The following is a 20654-nucleotide window of genomic DNA, read 5'->3' as shown; positions in this document are numbered from 1 at the left end:
TTTTGAAAATGAACGAATATCCAAACAAAAATTTTATGTATGTATGTATGTATGTATGTATGTATATGTGTGTGTGTGTGTGTGTGTTTGTGTGTGTGTGTGTTAAGGTAGCTACATGGTTGCTTTGTGACATCAATACATTTGATCAGAACTGTACTGGTTGGCGTTATCACTGATAACATGATTTGGACCTGTTGGTTTGTACTTGTCATATATTGGAACATAATCCTCATAGAATAAATGTGGATTTGACCTTTCACCTCCCAGCATTCCTTTGACCCCTCCTGATTTTCTATTCATTTTTGTGCCGTTATTCAAATTCTACTGCCTTTTCGTGAGTTCTTGGGGCATCTTATTCTTCTGAAAGCCCTTCACTTGTGTGGTGATGGAGGAAGTCAGCACTTTGGTAGTTTGTTCTTTCCAGTCAATGAATATCCACAAGAAAGCTCTTTACCGCTGAAGATCAATGAGGCAGGTGCTGTATAAAGTGACTGTATTGCCTTTTCAGTATGTAATGGCCCGCATTTAGTGCCTCCTAAAGGTACATTAAATTCAAATGTAAACTGGAGCTGCATTACGGTGTGTCCTCTGTCAAACACGTGGCATCTTTAATTCTGAGTAAATGAGCATCTCTAACTTGATCAGTGTATTGCATTCTAATCCAGGTGATTGAACTTTCTAAAGGTTTCCAGACGACTTCATTTATCGCAGCAGAATGCACTGGTCCAGCCTGTTTAAATGTCTTCCTTTTTTATGCAGAGGTTGGTTATAAATCTTGATAAAAATCAATAGAACTATAGAAACATGAAGGATAATGTCAGTCTTGCAACTGAGCTAGTTCAAAAGCAAGCATGTTTTAATCGGCGTTATTCTCAGTTAAAGGTGTTCTCATGATCATCTTGTCAATCCTCATGGGTCCTGAATTGCTTTTGATTAGAAGTAGTAATGCACTGTTTGCAAGAACAGATCTTGTACGTTTTCAATTTTACATCTCAAAAGCACCAGCATAGCAAGTACTTTAGCTACCAGTTACCAGCTACACTTACTATACTGGAGCGATCAAGACTAGCATCCTGCAGGGTAAACCCTGAATGAGAGCCAGTGGGCTTGACCCCTACACAAGCTTTATACCGAGCACTTTCTGTTCCCCGTTTCTTTATTAACAGACTTCTGGGCTGCGGCATTTTTCGTCTATTCTGATTTCATTCTAGTCTGAAGACAGTATGTTGAATTGTTGAAAGAGAAGACTTCATACTGTCCTTCTGCCTGTCACTTTCACCAGCCTCATGTTCTCTAGGAAGACATTTTGTCCCCTAACCCCCTTCATGAGTGTACTGTCCTAGTGCATATTTATGATACAGCGCACACCAAGACCTGTTTCAGTATGAAGGTTGTCAGAATATCCTCTATTAAAGTATATAGTATATAAAGTATATAGTATATAAGTTAAAATGAATGTGGATTTGAGGGGTCAATATCAGCCGCAAATTTCTGTACAGAGTTCTGGTGTTCTATGATACATACATGCAGATACATAGTGAGGTTATTTAAATGTGGTGTTTTTTTTTTTTTTTGTGAGCCCAGCCAGCAGCTTTTACTTATTTTATTGTAGTACGAAGCAACAGACTGGTCCGCTGCTCAGTTACAGCCGTGTGTCTTCCTGGATTTTTATTTGTATTTTTTTTGTTCAAGAGAAACCCGTGTGTCACCCCAAAAGCGTGATCTTCTGCTACTTCAACCCCCCTTCCCTCGCCTCTACCCCTCAAACCCTTTGCTTAGTGTCCTTATGCTTGCTGTAGTTGTTGCTGTTTTTTGACGTCTTATTTCTCCCCTCTTTTTGTTTCTTCTTTTTGTCTTTCTCTTCCTTTTTTTTTATCTCTCCCTCTGCTGTCCGGATGCAGCCAAACGTAAAGCTTGGAAACTAAACCGTGTTGGTAGCCTGCGCAACATTTACAACAGCAGCAGCGCCAACACTGAAGGTAAATAAAGAAACATACAAAATGAAAACCTCTTCCCCCTGGGTCCCTCCTTCCCTTTCTCCATTCACCTCTGCTCATTGGGGATAAAATTGCTATTAGTTTGCCTGGAGCATGCTTTAGATTTATCCCAGTGTTTTTGAAGTCAAACCGTGACTTTTGTGTTTGTGTGTGTGCTAGTCTTGTGTACGTCTCTGTTTCAGGTATAATTTTGACCTTTATTAGTCTCTGTAGAACGGTAATGTTTAAATTACTTGCAAGTAAAAAAAAAAACAAAAAAAAACATTTCCTCCTTTTAATATATATATATATATATATATATATATATATATATATATATATATATATATATATATATATATATGTTAGCAGTCCTTGTAATATTTTCCAGGTTATTACTGTTTTAAAAGGGTGCGAATAATACAGAGAGTAATGATCTGTGTCACAATGCAATAGGGTGCTGTGACATTTAAGTACAAGTCTTTTAATTTGTGTTCTTTTCTTTTTCCCCTCCTTCATAATGTTGTCCGTGGTTGTGATTCAGCTGTGTGACAGCGCCAGGTCATTTGCATGTGCCACCCTGCTTGTAAATTGTGTATATTGTTGTGCTGTTAAAGGTTGCCAGTGTCAAAGTTCACTAATTGACTTGCCTCGGCTTTCTTGCAAGCACGCCGGTACAGCTCCAAGCTTTTGTTTATTTCTTATTGCTGTTGCTTATTTAAAAAAAAATGTAAACCTTATTTTATTTTTATAAACACAATTATAAATTGGCTTTTTCATGGATAATATTGCTTTTTTTTATTTTTACTATATAAATATGTGTGCGTGTTTGGGTATATGGGGGGGGGGTCTGTGCATGATTATTATAGTTTTTATTATAACTGCCACAGGCCCTTTTGGAAAAGTACCAGCTGGGGTAATGGAATCTCACACGAGGGGTATTTGGAATGCACAGACAGTCACGTTTCAGCGGGCATGTTGTAGTAAGCGTGGGGGTCACGGACGCACAGCCTAATGCCCTTTTTATTCATTAATTGACTCGAAAGCGTAGGGAAAGGGGTGGAGGCTGTAATTTCTGCCTCCATGTTTCAGCTTTCTGGATTGCTGGTTTCAATAATTGTCAAACAACCTCCCCTCGCCCAAAAAAGAGCAGAAATGTAATTGTGATTAGAACATTATTCCGGAGCCTGAAGGGGTTCTCGTGTAATAGGGGTCTGCCCAGTTTGGAGTTCAGAATAAATCCCACTCATCCTGTATGCTCAAATAGTCACTCGCGAATAGCTTGCAGGGCTCAGTGAAACATGTACATTGTAATATATTGCAGATTTGTTGATTTTCTTGACATCTTGATTGTATTGTAGCTAGGCGTAAGCTAGTCAAAGTAAATAAATACATTTAACAGGACATTTAATAATAATAATAATAATAATAATAATAATAATAATAATAATAATTTAACGCATCAACTTCTGCTTTGCAAACTTGAAGTGGGTTTGGTTGCTGATGATTTATGCAAAGTTTCAGATCAATCGGTTCCCAAGAAGAAAGGTTTTTTCCAAAAAATGCGTTAGGCCGCCATCTTGGTTGATGCAGGAGTGCAATTTTTTTTGCATCTGAACTGTAATCTACACAGGATGATACCTACCAAGTTTTATATTGCTTGGTTACACTGCATGCGAACAGGAGCAGTTTGAAGTTGATGGAAGAATAATAATAATATGAAAAATGGAAGCCTTATAATAATATCATTTTGAGATGTGGAATTTCTTGAATGTTCACCGATTAACCACAATTACATATATACTGTATGTCTCTGTGTGTGTGTGTGTGTGTGTGTGTATATATATATATATATATATATATATAATATATATACACATATACACAGATGTACAAAAGAAACGCAACACTCAGGTCTGATGGATGTAATCAGATATTTTAAACATAGATATCAAACAAAATCACAGAAAATGTGAACAAAAATACAGATCAAAGAATCATGGTAAGTTTTCAGTATGATATGTGACACACTGTCAAAATGAAAACATTACAAAGTTCGTATCGGGATCTCCCTGAGCATTAAAACAATCCTGGCAGCGTTGAAGCATAGACCTGAGCAGCCTCTGGATAGACTGCTGCCACTCTTCCTGTGCAGCTGCAGCCAGCTGGCGAAGGTTGGTTGGTCGCGGTTGTCTCCTGTGGATGGCACTGGCGATTTTTGGTCACACAGATGTTCTATTGGACTCAGGTCAGGAGAAAAAACTGGCAACGGCAAGACCTTGACATTGTTTTCTGAAGTCGAGCAATTTTAATCCTAGCACTGTGTGGTCTTGCATTGTCCTGCTGGAGAATCAACACTTCCGGATTGGCTTGCAGGAACGGAAAAACTGTTGCCTCAAGGACTTTGTCAATGTATCGCTGAGCAGTAAGGTTGCCCTCAATCTGCACCAAAGGAGTTCTTGTGTTAAGGAGATCTTCCCCACATCATCACACTTCCACTGCCCCACCAGTTGGCTTGAACAACGCAACAGTCAGCATAACGGTCCTGGGCCGGTGGTGACCCTCTGCCTTCCAGGATGTGGCCTGTTCCTCACAGACCAAGTTTCCTGGTTTCTCTGGACTAGTCTGCTGATTGTTTGAAGCAGAGCATCTCATTCTCCGGGCAACTTCTCTCACAGACAGGCCGCCTTCAATCATGCTGACAGCAACCAGGCGATCTTCATTACTCAAGCAGGACATGGTCGTATCTTTCGCTGTTCTTGCAAATCATTTTGGCAATTTTAATTCAGCTCAAATACCAAACACTGAGCACCTTCCGTTTTTATGAAATCACATGACTTCAGCTCAGTATTTCGTTATCCCAAGGAACAATACTACTCAACAAACAACAAACCTATCTGCTTACTATTTAAAATGTTAATAACATTATGTATGTGCCCAATGAGCTATTGATGTAAAACTTAGACTGCTGCGTTTTCCTTGTGCATCAGTGTGTGTGTGTGTGTTTGTGTGTGTATATATATATATATATATATATATACAGTGCCTTGCGAAAGTATTCGGCCCCCTTGAACTTTGCGACCTTTTGCCACATTTCAGGCTTCAAACATAAAGATATGAAACTGTAATTTTTTGTGAAGAATCAACAACAAGTGGGACACAATCATGAAGTGGAACGAAATTTATTGGATATTTCAAACTTTTTTTAACAAATAAAAAACTGAAAAATTGGGCGTGCAAAATTATTCAGCCCCCTTAAGTTAATACTTTGTAGCGCCACCTTTTGCTGCGATTACAGCTGTAAGTCGCTTGGGGTATGTCTCCATCAGTTTTGCACATCGAGAGACTGAAATTTTTGCCCATTCCTCCTTGCAAAACAGCTCGAGCTCAGTGAGGTTGGATGGAGAGCATTTGTGAACAGCAGTTTTCAGTTCTTTCCACAGATTCTCGATTGGATTCAGGTCTGGACTTTGACTTGGCCATTCTAACACCTGGATATGTTTATTTGTGAACCATTCCATTGTAGATTTTGCTTTATGTTTTGGATCATTGTCTTGTTGGAAAACAAATCTCCGTCCCAGTCTCAGGTCTTTTGCAGACTCCATCAGGTTTTCTTCCAGAATGGTCCTGTATTTGGCTCCATCCATCTTCCTATCAATTTTAACCATCTTCCCTGTCCCTGCTGAAGAAAAGCAGGCCCAAACCATGATGCTGCCACCACCATGTTTGACAGTGGGGATGGTGTGTTCAGGGTGATGAGCTGTGTTGCTTTTACGCCAAACATAAAGTTTTGCATTGTTGCCAAAAAGTTCGATTTTGGTTTCATCTGACCAGAGCACCTTCTTCCACATGTTTGGTGTGTCTCCCAGGTGGCTTGTGGCAAACTGTAAACGACTCTTTTTATGGATATCTTTAAGAAATGGCTTTCTTCTTGCCACTCTTCCATAAAGGCCAGATTTGTGCAGTATACGACTGATTGTTGTCCTATGGACAGAGTCTCCCACCTCAGCTGTAGATCTCTGCAGTTCATCCAGAGTGATCATGGGCCTCTTGGCTGCATCTCTGATCAGTCTTCTCCTTGTATGAGCTGAAAGTTTAGAGGGACGGCCAGGTCTTGGTAGATTTGCAGTGGTCTGATACTCCTTCCATTTCAATATTATCGCTTGCACAGTGCTCCTTGGGATGTTTAAAGCTTGGGAAATCTTTTTGTATCCAAATCCGGCTTTAAACTTCTCCACAACAGTATCTCGGACCTGCCTGGTGTGTTCCTTGTTCTTCATGATGCTCTCTGCGCTTTAAACGGACCTCTGAGACTATCACAGTGCAGGTGCATTTATACGGAGACTTGATTACACACAGGTGGATTCTATTTATCATCATTAGTCATTTAGGACAACATTGGATCATTCAGAGATCCTCACCGAACTTCTGGAGAGAGTTTGCTGCACTGAAAGTAAAGGGGCTGAATAATTTTGCACGCCCAATTTTTCAGTTTTTTATTTGTTAAAAAAGTTTGAAATATCCAATAAATTTCGTTCCACTTCATGATTGTGTCCCACTTGTTGTTGATTCTTCACAAAAAATTACAGTTTCATATCTTTATGTTTGAAGCCTGAAATGTGGCAAAAGGTCGCAAAGTTCAAGGGGGCCGAATACTTTCGCAAGGCACTGTGTATGTATATATATATATATATATATATATATATATATATATATATATATATATATAATATATATATATATATATATATATATATATATATATATATATATATATATATATATATATATATAAAAATATATGTCATTCAATGGCATTGCAGGAAAGCAATAACACGATAAATGAGAATTAATTTTAGCTATAATATTCTACTGTTGAATTATTCATTAGAATAATTGATGATACAAGTCATCCAATACTATTTGTAATATGCTCTGTGGTTATTCTGGCATTCTAGCTGACAGATAGACCACTTGTAGAGTTTTCAGATCCTATCCTTGAATGGAAATGATTTTGAGGTTGAGGTAATCTTGTGTGAGGTAAGGGAGAGAGCAATGTAACAAAGATATTCTCCAACAACGCAGGTGATCTAAATGCAAGCCCCTCTAGAAAGGGGAGTTTGGCGTCTACGCAGTTGTCCTTCTTGCTCCCTCTCCTCTCAGTCCCTTTAAAAAAAAAATAATAATTTCAAGAAACTCAAGACACCATAGGTTTTAGCAATGAAGGACGTAAAACTGTTGTATTGGGCAGTGTACATTGCACACTTAGCATTAACGCGTGCAGTGAAAGGCAGCACAATGATCTCAAATGAATAACGTGAATATAGAGGGGATATTGTACAGTAAATCATATCAGCGAGTGTAAAAATCTGAAGAAACCTTGTCAAGTATAGGTCACATGTTCAGCATTGCCTCATCTGCTTACATATATTGGTCATTTGTAACCCCCTTTGTGATGGTGCACTGTGCTGCTTTTAAAATGATTTGTTCTGTGCCGTTCTTTGCTGTCAGTGCTGACGATGTTACTAAAAAGCAATTCCTCCACCATGTGCTTCACGGCTGTTGAAAAGTCAAAAGCGGTTTAGTTCTCCACTTGGGTCGTACCCCGAGCCCATGTGGCACTCAGTCTTTGGTAAGGGAGTCGATTTTAATAGGTGAGCTGAAGTGAATCGCTCTTCATTACATAATTATTCAGCTTTCCCTCCCCATTTCTTTCCATTATAAACTGAACCAGACCAGGCTCTGATCTCTGGCTACCCCAGTGGATCACATTACAGGGCCCCCTTTGAGCACGTATCACTTATGAAATGATGCTTCATCAGCGGTTCACTAGTTCTATCCATGTGTTTGTCCCTGACGGCGTTTTGGGTCTGAATTCTCTTCTATTATTAACGGTTTCCACATGTTTCCCTAACCCCTCTGCCCGAGCCCTTTAACCATGTAACTGTGTAGATGCCGATGTAATGTGGTCCTAATTGGCCCTTAATTGGCCCATTAACCTATTTGAAAGTTTGGGTAGTAGATCCATATGTCGCCTCAAAAGACCCTTATTGTAATGTGATTGACCTTTCCATTGCACTCTGCCTGAGATGACAGTCCTGCAGTGTCGGAGTGCTCTGGACAGCACATGGCTGTAATTAGAGGGACATCCTGGACAATTAGCAAAGCCTGACCAGTAAGGGCACTGTATGGGTTTAAAAAAAGCCTGCTTTACTTCCTGCGCAGGACAGGTGTCTAGGGTGGGAACTCCTGCTGAGCAGCTCCAAGGGTTGAAGCACCATTGATCTGCAGTAGGAAGTTGTAGCGTTCCATCACCTGGACACTATTTATAATCGCCTGGGTTTGGTTGTACTGAAAGTGGCTGTTCAGTGGCTCCCTAACAGATTTGATCAATATGGCTGTTGATTTGCAACAACTAGAGCATGCAAACTCCCTAAAAAATTATTTGGCCAACCTGACCTCTAATATAAAACCTGATGTGAGAAACTTGGGGGTTATATTTGATTCTGATTTGAGTTTTGAGGCACATATTTGAAAATTTTTTATCCTCATGAAATTAGGTATTTTCTTTCTCTGGCTGATGCAGAGGAACTAATCCATGCTTTCGTTTCATCTAGACTTGATTATTGCAATGCTTTATTTGCTGGGCTTCCTCATCACGTTTACAGCTTGTTCAGAATGCAGCCGCGAGGGTTCTCACTAAACAAAACAACGGGATCATAGAACTGTGCTGGCTTCCCTGCACTGGCTTCCAGTGCATTTTAGAATTGATTGTAAAATCTTAATTTTAACATATAAAGCACTAAATGGCTTAGCACCAGATTACGTAAGAGAGATTTTGTCCCCACATAAACCTCTGTGCACATTAAGGTCGGCTAATGCTGGACTTTTGTGCCTCCTAAAGGCAAAATTGAAAAGGAGAGGAGAAAGTGCGTTTATCTTTAATGCTCCCAGACTGTGGAACTCTTTGCCTCCCTCTATTAGAGGCGCTGCTTCGGTCGGTATTTTTAAATCAAGATCAAAGACTCACTTTTATAGATCAGCTTTTTTAACCTGACTTAAATATAAAGTTGCTGGTACCTACTTTTCATGATGATGCAGACTTTCAGTAAAGCGCTTTGAGATACCATGGTATGAAAGGCGCTATACAAATACAATCAATCAATCAATCAATCAATCAATCAATAAAAATAATCAAACCCCAATAAAAGTGTTCCCTCCGGGCCAAAGCTCACACTGCTCTCGGAATTAACAGAGAACTTTCTGTTACAAAATTCAGACTTTTATATAGATGGAAGAAAATGTAGTGGCAAGGTAATGGATATGCTGGTTTCGACGTCGGCCCCACACCCAAGCTGTAGGATTCAGGCTGGACCCCCATTCACAAGGAGTTAATGCATTATCCTGGTCCCCGGCAGTCAAAAAGAGGTTCTGTTCCCGTGCCGTGTCGGACAGTATGGCATCGGTGAACCAAAGGGAGTATGCTGTGAAACAAAACATTGCTGCTTTTGATTTGTCAGAGTAATAGAATCATTAATGAGTTTTAACACTTGGCTTGTTTAGTGTTATTATGCTGCATATGTATATATAAAGAGTGTTTCTTCTGTTCTCTTATGAAGTGGGCGACACAGTTCTCATTTGCCTTGTGGCTAATGTGTATTTCAAACTGTCCGCTCCTGTGGGAACGAGGGATTTCAGGCAGCTGGGACACCCTTCCCCTGCACTAATCATGTCTTAATGTAGTGTCACCTGCATCCTGCCTTAATTACAGTTGTGTATGTACTGAAGATCTTCATGAGACTCTGAGGATTCATGCTTCTTTCCAAAGAGGCTTTGTCCCCACAGTAGGGAAAAGCAATTTTATGTGGCTTCAAAAATACATTTAGTACTAAAACAAAGGCCTGGTTCTACATTGACAACAAGCTGGAGCAGACAGTATACTAGGAGTCAAAGACCAGGCACATGTGCGCATGGCTTCAGTCTGTACTGTATGTGAATTCCACTTGTGTGTAGGAAGTGAAGCCACTGTCCATTGTCCTTAGTTGGTAACAGATAGGACAGTGAGGTAACTGAGGTCCACAGATCTTTCAAGCTATATTGCCTTGCCACCAAGAACGCATGTGCACACGCACGCGCACGTGCACGTGCGTACGCACATGCACACGCACATGCACACGCACATGCACAGACACGCAGAGTACTGTTGGCTTGATAGTAGAGGGAGTAAATCCAAAGTTTGATCTGTTTCTGTCTCTGAAACAGGACCTTCTCCCTACAAGCTGAGATGAATGGCCCCCATTAAATACCAGACCATGTTCTTTTACTTTCAGAACAAGAGGAGAACTTTGAGTTCATCATTGTGTCGTTAACGGGGCAGACGTGGCACTTCGAGGCCACCACCTATGAGGAGCGGGACGCCTGGGTGCAGGCCATCGAGAGCCAGATCCTGGCCAGCCTGCAGTCCTGCGAGAGCAGCAAGAACAAGGTAATGTACCTGGCACTGCAGAGAGACCAGGGAGGGGCTGCCTGACGGGCCCTCAAGCTCAATGCTCAGGGGGTAAAGGTACTGTACCTGGCACTGCAGAGAGACCAGGGAGGGGCTGCCTGACCGGCCCTCAAGCTCAATGCTCAGAGGGTAAAGGAATCACTTTGATTGAAAATAAATAAATAAAACAAAGGTCGACATTCTAGAGCACACCTGTGCGCTGGCCCGTGTTTTATATGTTCAGTAATCTGTTTGTTTCAATAACCCACAGTGCTCCGACCCCAGCACACAAAAGCCGTGGTATTCTTTTTATTGCAGTTTTGTTATGTCTGATTTTGTAATTCAATAGAATAAGAATTTCAATATTAAGCTATTACCTCTCATGCTGTCCATACCTTGAGTCTAAAATTGCTATTTAACATTTGCCAATGGCCACTGGAAATACTGTAATAGACCATTAAGGCCAATACACTTTGGAATCGTACCCTTCATTTCTTACTGTACATACAATACACTTTACTGTAGACATATATAGCAGGTCATTTACCTTTGTAGTGGTTTAACAGTGTTTGGTTCCTGCTTCACAGTCCAAATTGAGGTATAGCAGCACATGTTATTCCAACAGGCTACACTTGTGCTGCCGTTGCTGCGCCTCTGTATTGTCCTTGCCCCCAGTACACACTCACACTGGTAGAATGCAGCGAGCCTGACCTGCTGCATGTGCATTAGACCATTTCATTAGTAGGAGTGTAATGGTATGACAATATACAGACATACACACAGCCCCCACAATAATGCTGTTTCCATTGTAATTATAAACAGCAATTACTCTACCTCCTTAAAAAAAAAAATATATACCCTGAGCGCCATTTATTTACCTGCTTAAACCAGAAAGGGGATTCTGTAATTTAGTAATTCTGTTTTGGACTGGGGGCTGGAGCAGATGTATTTTAAATATGAGTGCTATTTGTTCGATTTTTATTTTTGTTGCAGTAAATTTAATGCGTTGCTTTATTTACAGATCACAGTGTCTTGAGTGCCAGGCATTTTGCATTTTGCCAGTCAGAGCTAGTAGAACCAAGTTCTGAAGCAACTGCTGTACAGAACTAAAGTGTAATACGTTGTACTGAGACAGTTTTATATTCTATACTTTGTGTATAATATATAGGATTGCTGTTAAGTCACTTGGCCACTTTGTACTGTTTCTGTGAAAACAACATGCAAGTGCAATGAAACCAGGCATACTACCACCATGGTGTTAGAAGTATTTGTATAACATTTATGAACGGCAGGACAAAGCATTTATATAGGTGAACGGGTAGCATCAGTGGTCATTTTACAGAACCTTTGCACAGTACATAACGAGTGCTCACTAAGGTATTCTAGCCCCTTCCTGTTAATTGCATTTCCTTTCTAAATCTCATTTTTGTATCGCTTTGTCTGTGTGCAGTCTCGCCTGACGAGCCAGACAGAGGCCATCGCTCTGCAGTCGATCAGGAACCTGCGTGGAAACGCTCACTGCGTGGACTGTGAAGCACAGAGTGAGTCCTCTGTCTGCTTATTCATAACTACAGCTGTTAGTCCAGACCATCCTTGTGCTTCTCAACTCCCAGCCTGAATAAGAGTGTGGAGGTGTTATGAAAATCAGATCTCTGCCAGTGTGTTGAGTAAAAACCCCATCGGATTTGCTTTAGATATGCATACGTGGTCCAAAAAAAGTGTGTGGATTGACTTCTGTATTTTGCAAATTTTATTGGGGAATTACGTTATCTAAAGTATATCAAATAATCCTGAAGCATATTAAGCTAAACCATTGAATTACATGAACAAGCAGTTACCATATGGTCACGATATGATTAAATCCATTTTGTTTCATTTATAGGACTTTAGTAAAATAACTTTGTTAATGAGGTTTCGTAATATTGAATCTGACTGCACTACAGTAAGTCAGCCCGGTGCTTTTGTCAGTGACCCCTGTTTCCTCCCCTTGCAGACCCGGATTGGGCCAGTCTGAACCTGGGAGCGCTGATCTGTATCGAATGCTCGGGAATCCACCGCAACCTCGGCACGCACCTCTCACGGGTTCGATCCCTGGACCTGGACGAGTGGCCGCTGGAGCTCATCAAGGTCATGTCGTCCATTGGCAATGAGCTGGCCAATAGCGTGTGGGAGGGGAGCGCGCAGGGGCGCATGAAACCCGCACCAGATTCCACCAGGTACGACCGCAGCCTCAGTGTTGTACTGTGTGCTTCAGAGGAGTGAAGCTAAAAGAAGAAACACACTGTGATGGGAGAGACTACAACTCCCTTCTGAGATCCCCCTGGTGGTGGCTTTTTTATATTGCAGCTTTCTTTCTTTTATCAGTCATATCTGCAATAATTACAGACACCTTGATAGATGTTACACCTATATTATACTTACTCTATACATACATTACTCGGTTTACAACAGCTGGTCAGCAAGATCTGATTTCTGATAGCATAGAGTGCAGAAAAGGCTGAACTGTGGAAGTATGCAGGAATCAGACACATACAGGAATCACATTTTAGTGTAACTCTCAATCTCACTGCAAGCACAGACACTTTCATTACAGATGAAATGTGCTAACCTGAATTTAACTGATGAAAATCCAACGGAAGCCCTCTAAATAATCCCATGAGAGAAGTGTGTAACATTGCTTATGTTAAAAAGCTATTTAGTTGTGTGAAGCTACCTAGTTGTGTGAAGCAGCATTTTAAGTGTAGAACGTTGCTCTGGGTTAAGCTCTCTCTCTCTCTCTCTCTTTCTCTTTCTCCATTCACCTAAAGAACTCCAAGGAGCTCTAAGGAGCTGGCTGTAATTATCAGCAGCCCAGGATCAGAAGTGTGGTCTACACCAGTGATCATAACAAATTAGAGCTGACTGCTGCTCACATGAATATTGACTTCCCATTTTACACCGGGATCATTAGTCATGAAAAGCTCCTTTTAATTACTCCCACTGAAAAAAAAATCTTTCAGTATGGATCCTGTTTGGCTCCCTTCTATTTATTTTTGACTCTGCATGTGGTGTTATTTTTTTGGAGCCATGCAGCTCATTTAGTGTTGGAGGACAGATTAGAGTCGGGGTCAATATTATCTCAATTAACCTGAGCCTCCTGCCAGAACTTTCCCCAGATTTCACTAATTAGTATCAATACCACTTACACAGAGGTTACATCAAATGCTCCACTCGCTCACTCTCCTGTCAAGGAGAACTGAAGCCCTCTCCATTGACAGGGGTGGAAGTAAGACTCCTACTGCATAGCAGGTTAATGCATTCCAGTTTTTAGTAATGTGCTTGAGTAGCCACAGTAGCAAACTCAGGAGTGTCTTATTAAACTCCTAGTAAAACCAGAAATGGATCAAACCGCTATGCAATGGGAGTCTTATTTCGATCCCTACATGCAGAATCTCAGAACCCAGTCTACTTACTGCTGGGTAATTATATATATATATATATATATATATATATATATATATATATATATATATATATATATATATATATATATATATATGTCTTCTTTAAGATCTCATAGTACATAAATTATTATTTTTTTTTTTAATATATATATAAAAAAACTTTTTTTTATATGTACTATGATGGTTTACTAGGAAAGCCTTCTCCAAGTATTTTGTTAGCATGCAATAATGCAAGTCATCTTAAATTCATTTGTTTTTAATCAAACCTATTTTAAGCTTTTTGAGATCGAAGAAGACAACATTTGACTAATGCATGTCATACAAGAAAAATCAATTAGAATAATATTACATAACGTGCCAAGCAGCTCTCGCAAAAACGTTTAAAAGTTGTCGCTTAGTGAAGTTCTTGTGTCAATCCAAGTTGCTTGATAAAATGCCTAATGCAAGAAACCATCAATACTGCTTGAGGTATTAACACAAATGTCTGTCTGTCAGTATCTATCAAGATCTGTCTATTCACCTAAATAAGCAGTTAAATAAGTACATAAATAAAATAGCTTTTAAGTTGTGAAGGCAGCTATCAATAGGATTTCTTTTGGTTTCTCGTGTTTGTTTGTTTTTGCTGACCCGCGCAGCCCCTGTTTCCTGTTGATAGCTGTGTATGGACAGAGGAAAGGAGCTCATTTGTTAGGCTTTGTGTTTTGGAGAGAGGAGGTGGGGAGGAGGAAGGGGCTGACTTGCTCCCAGCTGTGTTTGGGTGGCATCTGTGCCCCACATGGCACTTCTCTCATTAACAAACGATTGAATTAATGAAATGCTGCTCGCAGCGACCGCTGCAGATCACCTAATCATCAAGGATCATTTCCTTATTAGGTTGATAAGTGGTGTCCGAGCGTCTGTCTTCACAACACCACTACTGTTGTCACTGAGTGACTCTTCAGTGTACTGTGTAGCCTCGTGAACCCAAGGACAGACTGCACCTGCAGGGCTTCATTCCCTCGGTCACTGCCTGAAGTGGGCCAGCACTTCCTCAGCCATGCCTCATTCTTAACAGTTGGGTATTGGCATTTTTTTTTATTGCTACAATTGGATTACCATCTTTGTGTGCATTGATTGTTTTGAGCACTGGCATTTGTAATTTTTTTTGAATCCCTGTTTCTTTCAAGCATTCAGAATAAGAGCCTGTGTCTTCTGGTGTGAAGAGACACCCAACACACACTCCCCCATCCAAAAATAAAAAGTATAGGAGCAAGGAAAAGCCTTCCTATTGTGTGCAGGGCTCCTGGCTGATCAATTATAAGTCTCCCTGTGGTCTCTGAAGTGAGTAATAGAGGCAGAAATTTCATTTTGCAAGTGGCTGATTTAATGATCCGAAGGGTAATTAATGGCCTGATTATCTTAATGTTAAATATGGCCAGCAGCAATTACACTGACCTCCCGCTTGTCAAGGTCTGGGCTACACTCGCCTTTCAATTAAGTTCAGTTTGGGGTGGAGGGAGATGGGGATTAACAACCCCAGCCACCCCCCCCCACACACACACACACACATTTCCTTCATTTACATTTTTTTATTTAGCAGCAGTAACCTCTATTTTATTTGTAATGCTGAACCGTACTTAATGACACAAGGATTACGGATGAAAACCGAATAAGATAAAAACACTGGTATAAATTCATTGATATTTAGGGCCCGCTCTGTGTCAGGAGTACAGCAGTTACATTAACAGGCATGATGGAGTTCATTTTGATTCCAGATTTTTAAGATTTTTAAATCTGTACTGTTGTGCTTAAGACTCATGTTAAGGTTTTAACATCAAGTTAGAACCTTAACATGAAATCAAGTTATTTTAACAGTTTCCGTTAGTATGATAATTCCTGTTGTTAAATTGAGAGAAAACACACATTAGCAGATGGATTGATTGATTGATTGATTGATTGATTAATTGATTGCTTGATATGTAAATACATACCAATGTATATGCTGGTCCACATTTAAAATACCCCCATCAGAACACCACTGCATTGTTTTTTTTTTTTAAAGGTGAGGTGCACATGTGACTCAAAGCAGTTTAGAAAAAATGGTTTGAGCGTACTGTCGTCTGTGCTTCCTGCTACTGTAGGAGCTGGCGATTGATGGCAAGCAAAGTTGCATTGGCACCCAGGCCTCTCCATTCTTATTGTATTAATTATCATGTGTGTGCTATCGACACCACCCCCCCCCACCCCCTCTCCCTTTTGACAGCCTAAATTAATTGGCACGAACGGACAGAAGTGACAGTGGCACTAATTGCGACTCATAGTGAGTTATTGTGACTATGGCAGTCTTGTCGGCAGGCATGCCCCAGTCCTCCGTGGCGCTGGAATCTGTTGGTGTTTTCCATTCCAGATTTCACGTCTTGTCTCCCAATGTGATTGTATGTGATAGCCCTGCAGAGATTTACATAGAAGGCTGGAATCTCATATAGTGTGGCTGTAAGAATTATATTCTCTGCCAAGTTAAGATGACCGAAGGAGTTGTCTCCTTTTTTTTTTTTTTTTAAATGTTCATTTATCCGATTATCTAATTTCCCTTTCACGGCTCTCGTTCATTCAATCCTCTTTTGGTATTCTAGAACACTTTTAGCATTAATGTGGAAGCTTACCATTAGGAAATTGCTTTTAATATGTTATACAGTATTGTTGCTCTAAGGATTTGGTCAGCCCCAGAAAAGTATAGAATAAAAGGGACTTTAGAAATCCACAACCTGTCTTAATACAAACCTCACCCTAATTATCTATCTGAAATATTGATTCCCCCAGCGGGACAGTTCTCAAGCCAGCGCGCATATTTAGCTTGATGTTCGGGTAATGAGTGATGTTCTGGCGGTAATAATTTAAGGATGGATTCTGAATAGGAAAAGACTGTCACTGTGGAAAGAGATTTTTCTTTTTCTTTTATGAAAGGAATAGCGGTAGAAGATTAAAGATGAGGTTTGGACACAAGCTTTTAATATCTGGCTGTGGGGTGCAGGTGCTGTTTTAAGTGTTAGGAAAGCTATAGGACTCTGGGGGGCCATTGGAAAGCAAGAACCAGAGAGAGGAGAGCGAGGTGGGGTAGTATTGATTAAGACACTGGGCAGTGAGAAAAAAAACAGCGTTGTTTAGAACAAAATAATAATAATAATTACAAAGACCTTAAACATTTTCCTCCGTCATTAAAATAACAACTTTCTTCCATGTCCCTTGTCATTTATATGTAGAACGCGTAGTTTCTTTTCATTTTAAATTGGATGAAGCCCATTTATTCAGCCACCACCACAAACTAAAAAAAAAAAAATAATACAAAATACGAGGAATGGCTTTAAGAGCTGTGGCTTTGTCTCCTGTCTAAAAAAAAAAAATCAACAGCATTTCATGAAAGCTTATTTTGCATAAAGGAAGGGGTCCAAAGGTAACTTGATCAGTTGGCTATTCAATTTTGTTATGTCTTTTAAGATATTTTCTTTCAATTTAAATTGAACCAAATTGGATTCAATGCAGTATAGCTTAAAGAAGAATATACACTTGCCTTTACAAAATATGTGTCTATATTTGTAAGGTGCTTGGGCCAGTACGTACAGCCTGGAGAGAACGAGGAAGCAGTAACGAGTGCAGCCCTGCGATTTCCTGTGTACTGCTCTGACCGGCCCTGCCTCCTAATTACACTCTGATCCACTGCTCTGGAAGTTGGAAGTGCAGATATTATTTGCATCACAGTTAATTATGGAGCAATCAAACTTTGGCTTTTTCCTCTCTAATTTCCTCTGCTGGCTAATTTCATTAATCACTCCCGGGTTGGCTCTCACAGCTGTGACCGCTGGGTCATTAATTAGGCACATGTTGCTGTAGTGGGTGTGTGTGTGTGTGTGTGTGTGTAGACCTGACTGACTGACTGACTGTGTCTGTGTGTGTGTTTTGAATAGCTCTGATCATGACAGAAGGCCACTGGCTTCTGATCTCTGGTGGGCCAGGCACTTTATCTCTGTAGGCCAGCGACAAGGGCAGAGGTGCAGTGTGTCTGTGTCTGTATGGTGCTGTAAGGCACTGGGCTGCAGCTGATTAAGGCTTCCCGAAGGATTTAGTTTTAATCCCCAGTCTTGGACCTGGGAACACTGGAAACACTGCGTTCCTCGTCAAAGCCTTAACCTCCTGACGTCTGACATCTAACATCCAATTACATCTTAGAGGGCAGCTAACTATCTTAACGCATACCCCGCCACTAGTACTGCAATGGCCAATTTATCTTTGAGCAGTATCATGTTCAGTCTTTGTATTCTTAGAACATTTTGGTGTAGTCTTTTTCTTTGTGGTTTTCCCAGTTTGGCAAACTGCTGTCAGTGTTTTTTGTTGTTGTTGTTTGTTTTTATGGTCTAGAACCCAAGTCCCAAGCAAACAACGTGAAGTAGAAAGTCAGGACCCTGCTGTGTCCTTGTCCAGACCCACGCTGTGCAGGTGCTGTATTTAATCGCTGCTTCTATTGAAGCACAGCACTTGGAAAAGGTAGTCAGTCAGCAGCCTCGTTGTCATGTGTGGCAAAAGCCAGCTAATCACTCTGTCCAAGCCAATCTGCAGGAGTGATCTGTCACTGAGAGGAGCTGTAGATTATGAGGGCCCGGGTGAGGTCAGTTTGATCAATGTAACTAGCTGATTGTACTTGTCATTCCAGCGCTATTATCTTCCCAGCCATTGATATGAAGGATCCCATCCAGCGCATTTTAAATAGCTGAAACACAGCGTGCTGACAGGCTGGACAGGGAATGTTTAAAATAATTGAATTCTACATTCTAATCCATCTGTAAAGGGATTCCTTGATTAAATTAGCCTAATAGATATTATTTTTTTACATGACTGCATACTATAGCCCGTAATCATGTCCCAACTAGGCTAACGAGCCTTCCAATTTACTATTGACATTAAACTTGCAGAGGGAGGCCATCTCAGAGCAGTTCCAGAGCAGTTTCTCCTCCAGTGCTGAAAAGGTATGCTAATTTGTGCTAAAAAGGGAAAATTACAGGCTTTATTAATGCTTCAAGCAATCATATTGTCTATTTTCCAGCTGACGTCATCCCTCTTTTACCAAACTATTATAACCACGTCTACGTTCAACCTCCAGCTTGGTACTGTGTGTGACATTTAGGGAAAGACTAAAGGAATTGTCAGCAATGCAAACAAAAAAAGAATTGACCATGAGTGAATTATCGTTTTCCAAAATCTGAAACCAATCCCCTTTCTTTTGTAATCACAGTTATATATGATCGCTCTACTTACTGGAAAGCTTTATGCTGCCCTAGTTTTATTTATTTTTATACTGGAATTCAGCGGGGCATCAGGAATAAAAAGGTCCCATTTATTCACCTCTGCTGTAAAGCCAAAGCCAACGGGCTGAACATCATACACGTCCCAGACAAAGACACGTAAACACCTTACTGTAATCCTCTGATTGCCGTGAGAGTGACCCGAGATCAGAACATAAAGATGCTGAAATTCGCAGATGGCTGTGTGTGAACCAGGGTTGGATACCGAAGAGTAAGCAAGTCGAAACCGCCGGCGAGAAGCCGGAGTCGGGGTTTGTTTATTATTGAACAGATAAGATTAGTTCAGGGATTGTAGATCCACCGAAGTATAGAGAGTGAGGTGAGTAAGCGGGACTTCCATGTATTAGGGAGTAGCACACACCATTTTCTCTGCACTTTATTTTACAGTTTTTTGTAAAGTGTTTTATTTTTGGTTTACGTACATCCCCATGTATGTACTCCATGCGCTACCATTGCTGGTAGTGTCACATGAGCAGTCTGTGTGTATGTAAATAAAACCTGTTCGCCTGCGGGGCATATCAAACAACCTCCGCCTTGATCTCCTGCCTGTCACTCATTAGCGAATGCACGCACCCACAAGGCAGACGGCTACCCTGTCACAGCATGTTTTATTTATGTTTGGTGCATTCTGGTACGAGTGCTGTACTCAGACTCCTAAAAATAATTCAGACAAGCGCGTTAGGGTAACTGAAATGCACATTGAAGGATGGGTGAATGCAATCAGTAAGAAGAAACAAGGGTGGTTTAGGCTAGACTGGAAAGAAAAATAGATGAACGGCTAGTTTCACAGACCTTGATTAACACTAGACTTGGACTACTTAGTGCTAATCAGGGCCTGTGAAACTAGCCATAGGAATGTGGTTATTGGCATTTTTCCCAGTATTAATGGATTTGGACCCAGGGTACCTGCGTCAGCTGCCTGTTGTATTTAGTTTAGTCCCAGGTTTGTGATTGTACAAAGTAAAGAGGCAATGTAGAGTACAAGACTGGTTTGGCTGTGGCTTTGTCATCTCCGATGGAGGTGGTTTGTGGTAATGAAAATCCTGCGTTTGATATGATATGTATTCTATACCCTCCGCTTATCAGTACAGACTCAACGTGACCTGGGTATCGCTTTTCTTTTTTTTCGGTTGGCCTTTACCCCCTGCTTGCATGGCAGCACTGGAGCGTTGCGATCCAGCTGAGGAAACTTCAAATCATTTTCGCCCATTATTTCAGGATGGCAATTTCAGCGCAATTCAGGCCTGAGCTTCAGTCGGAATGAATCTACAGATAATAAAATGGCAGGCTTAATTATCTGTGTCTGTCCAAGGGCAGCTAGTGACGAACTTGGAAAGTGTAATTGATTTCAGACTTTGTTAAAAAGCCGGGCCAAGGAAAGTGGTTCTTGAGCATGTTATTAAGACAGAGCTTAAAA

At 40.7% G+C, this 20654-nt stretch overlaps 1 protein-coding gene across 7 annotated transcripts in view; it reads left to right on the top strand.

Moving 5' to 3' along the window:
- agap1 (ArfGAP with GTPase domain, ankyrin repeat and PH domain 1) overlaps positions 1-20654 on the top strand; it is a 202457-nt gene that overhangs the window by 170586 nt on the left and 11217 nt on the right. For 4 of the 7 annotated variants that reach the window (XM_034045625.3, XM_059034002.1, XM_034045619.3 and 1 more), the window contains 4 exons: positions 1902-1979; positions 10307-10461; positions 11912-12002; positions 12455-12677. In XM_034045625.3, the coding sequence (XP_033901516.3) occupies positions 1902-1979; positions 10307-10461; positions 11912-12002; positions 12455-12677 (547 nt within the window). The remainder of the gene's footprint in view (positions 1-1901; positions 1980-10306; positions 10462-11911; positions 12003-12454; positions 12678-20654) is intronic. The other 3 variants (XM_034045626.3, XM_059034001.1, XM_034045622.3) reach the window with 1 other exon arrangement.

The sequence above is a fragment of the Acipenser ruthenus genome, chromosome 11, assembly GCF_902713425.1.
Source record: "Acipenser ruthenus chromosome 11, fAciRut3.2 maternal haplotype, whole genome shotgun sequence".
Lineage (NCBI taxonomy): Eukaryota > Metazoa > Chordata > Actinopteri > Acipenseriformes > Acipenseridae > Acipenser > Acipenser ruthenus.
The sequence above is the reverse complement of the archived record's forward strand: the minus strand, read 5'-3'. Positions and strand labels throughout refer to the sequence as shown.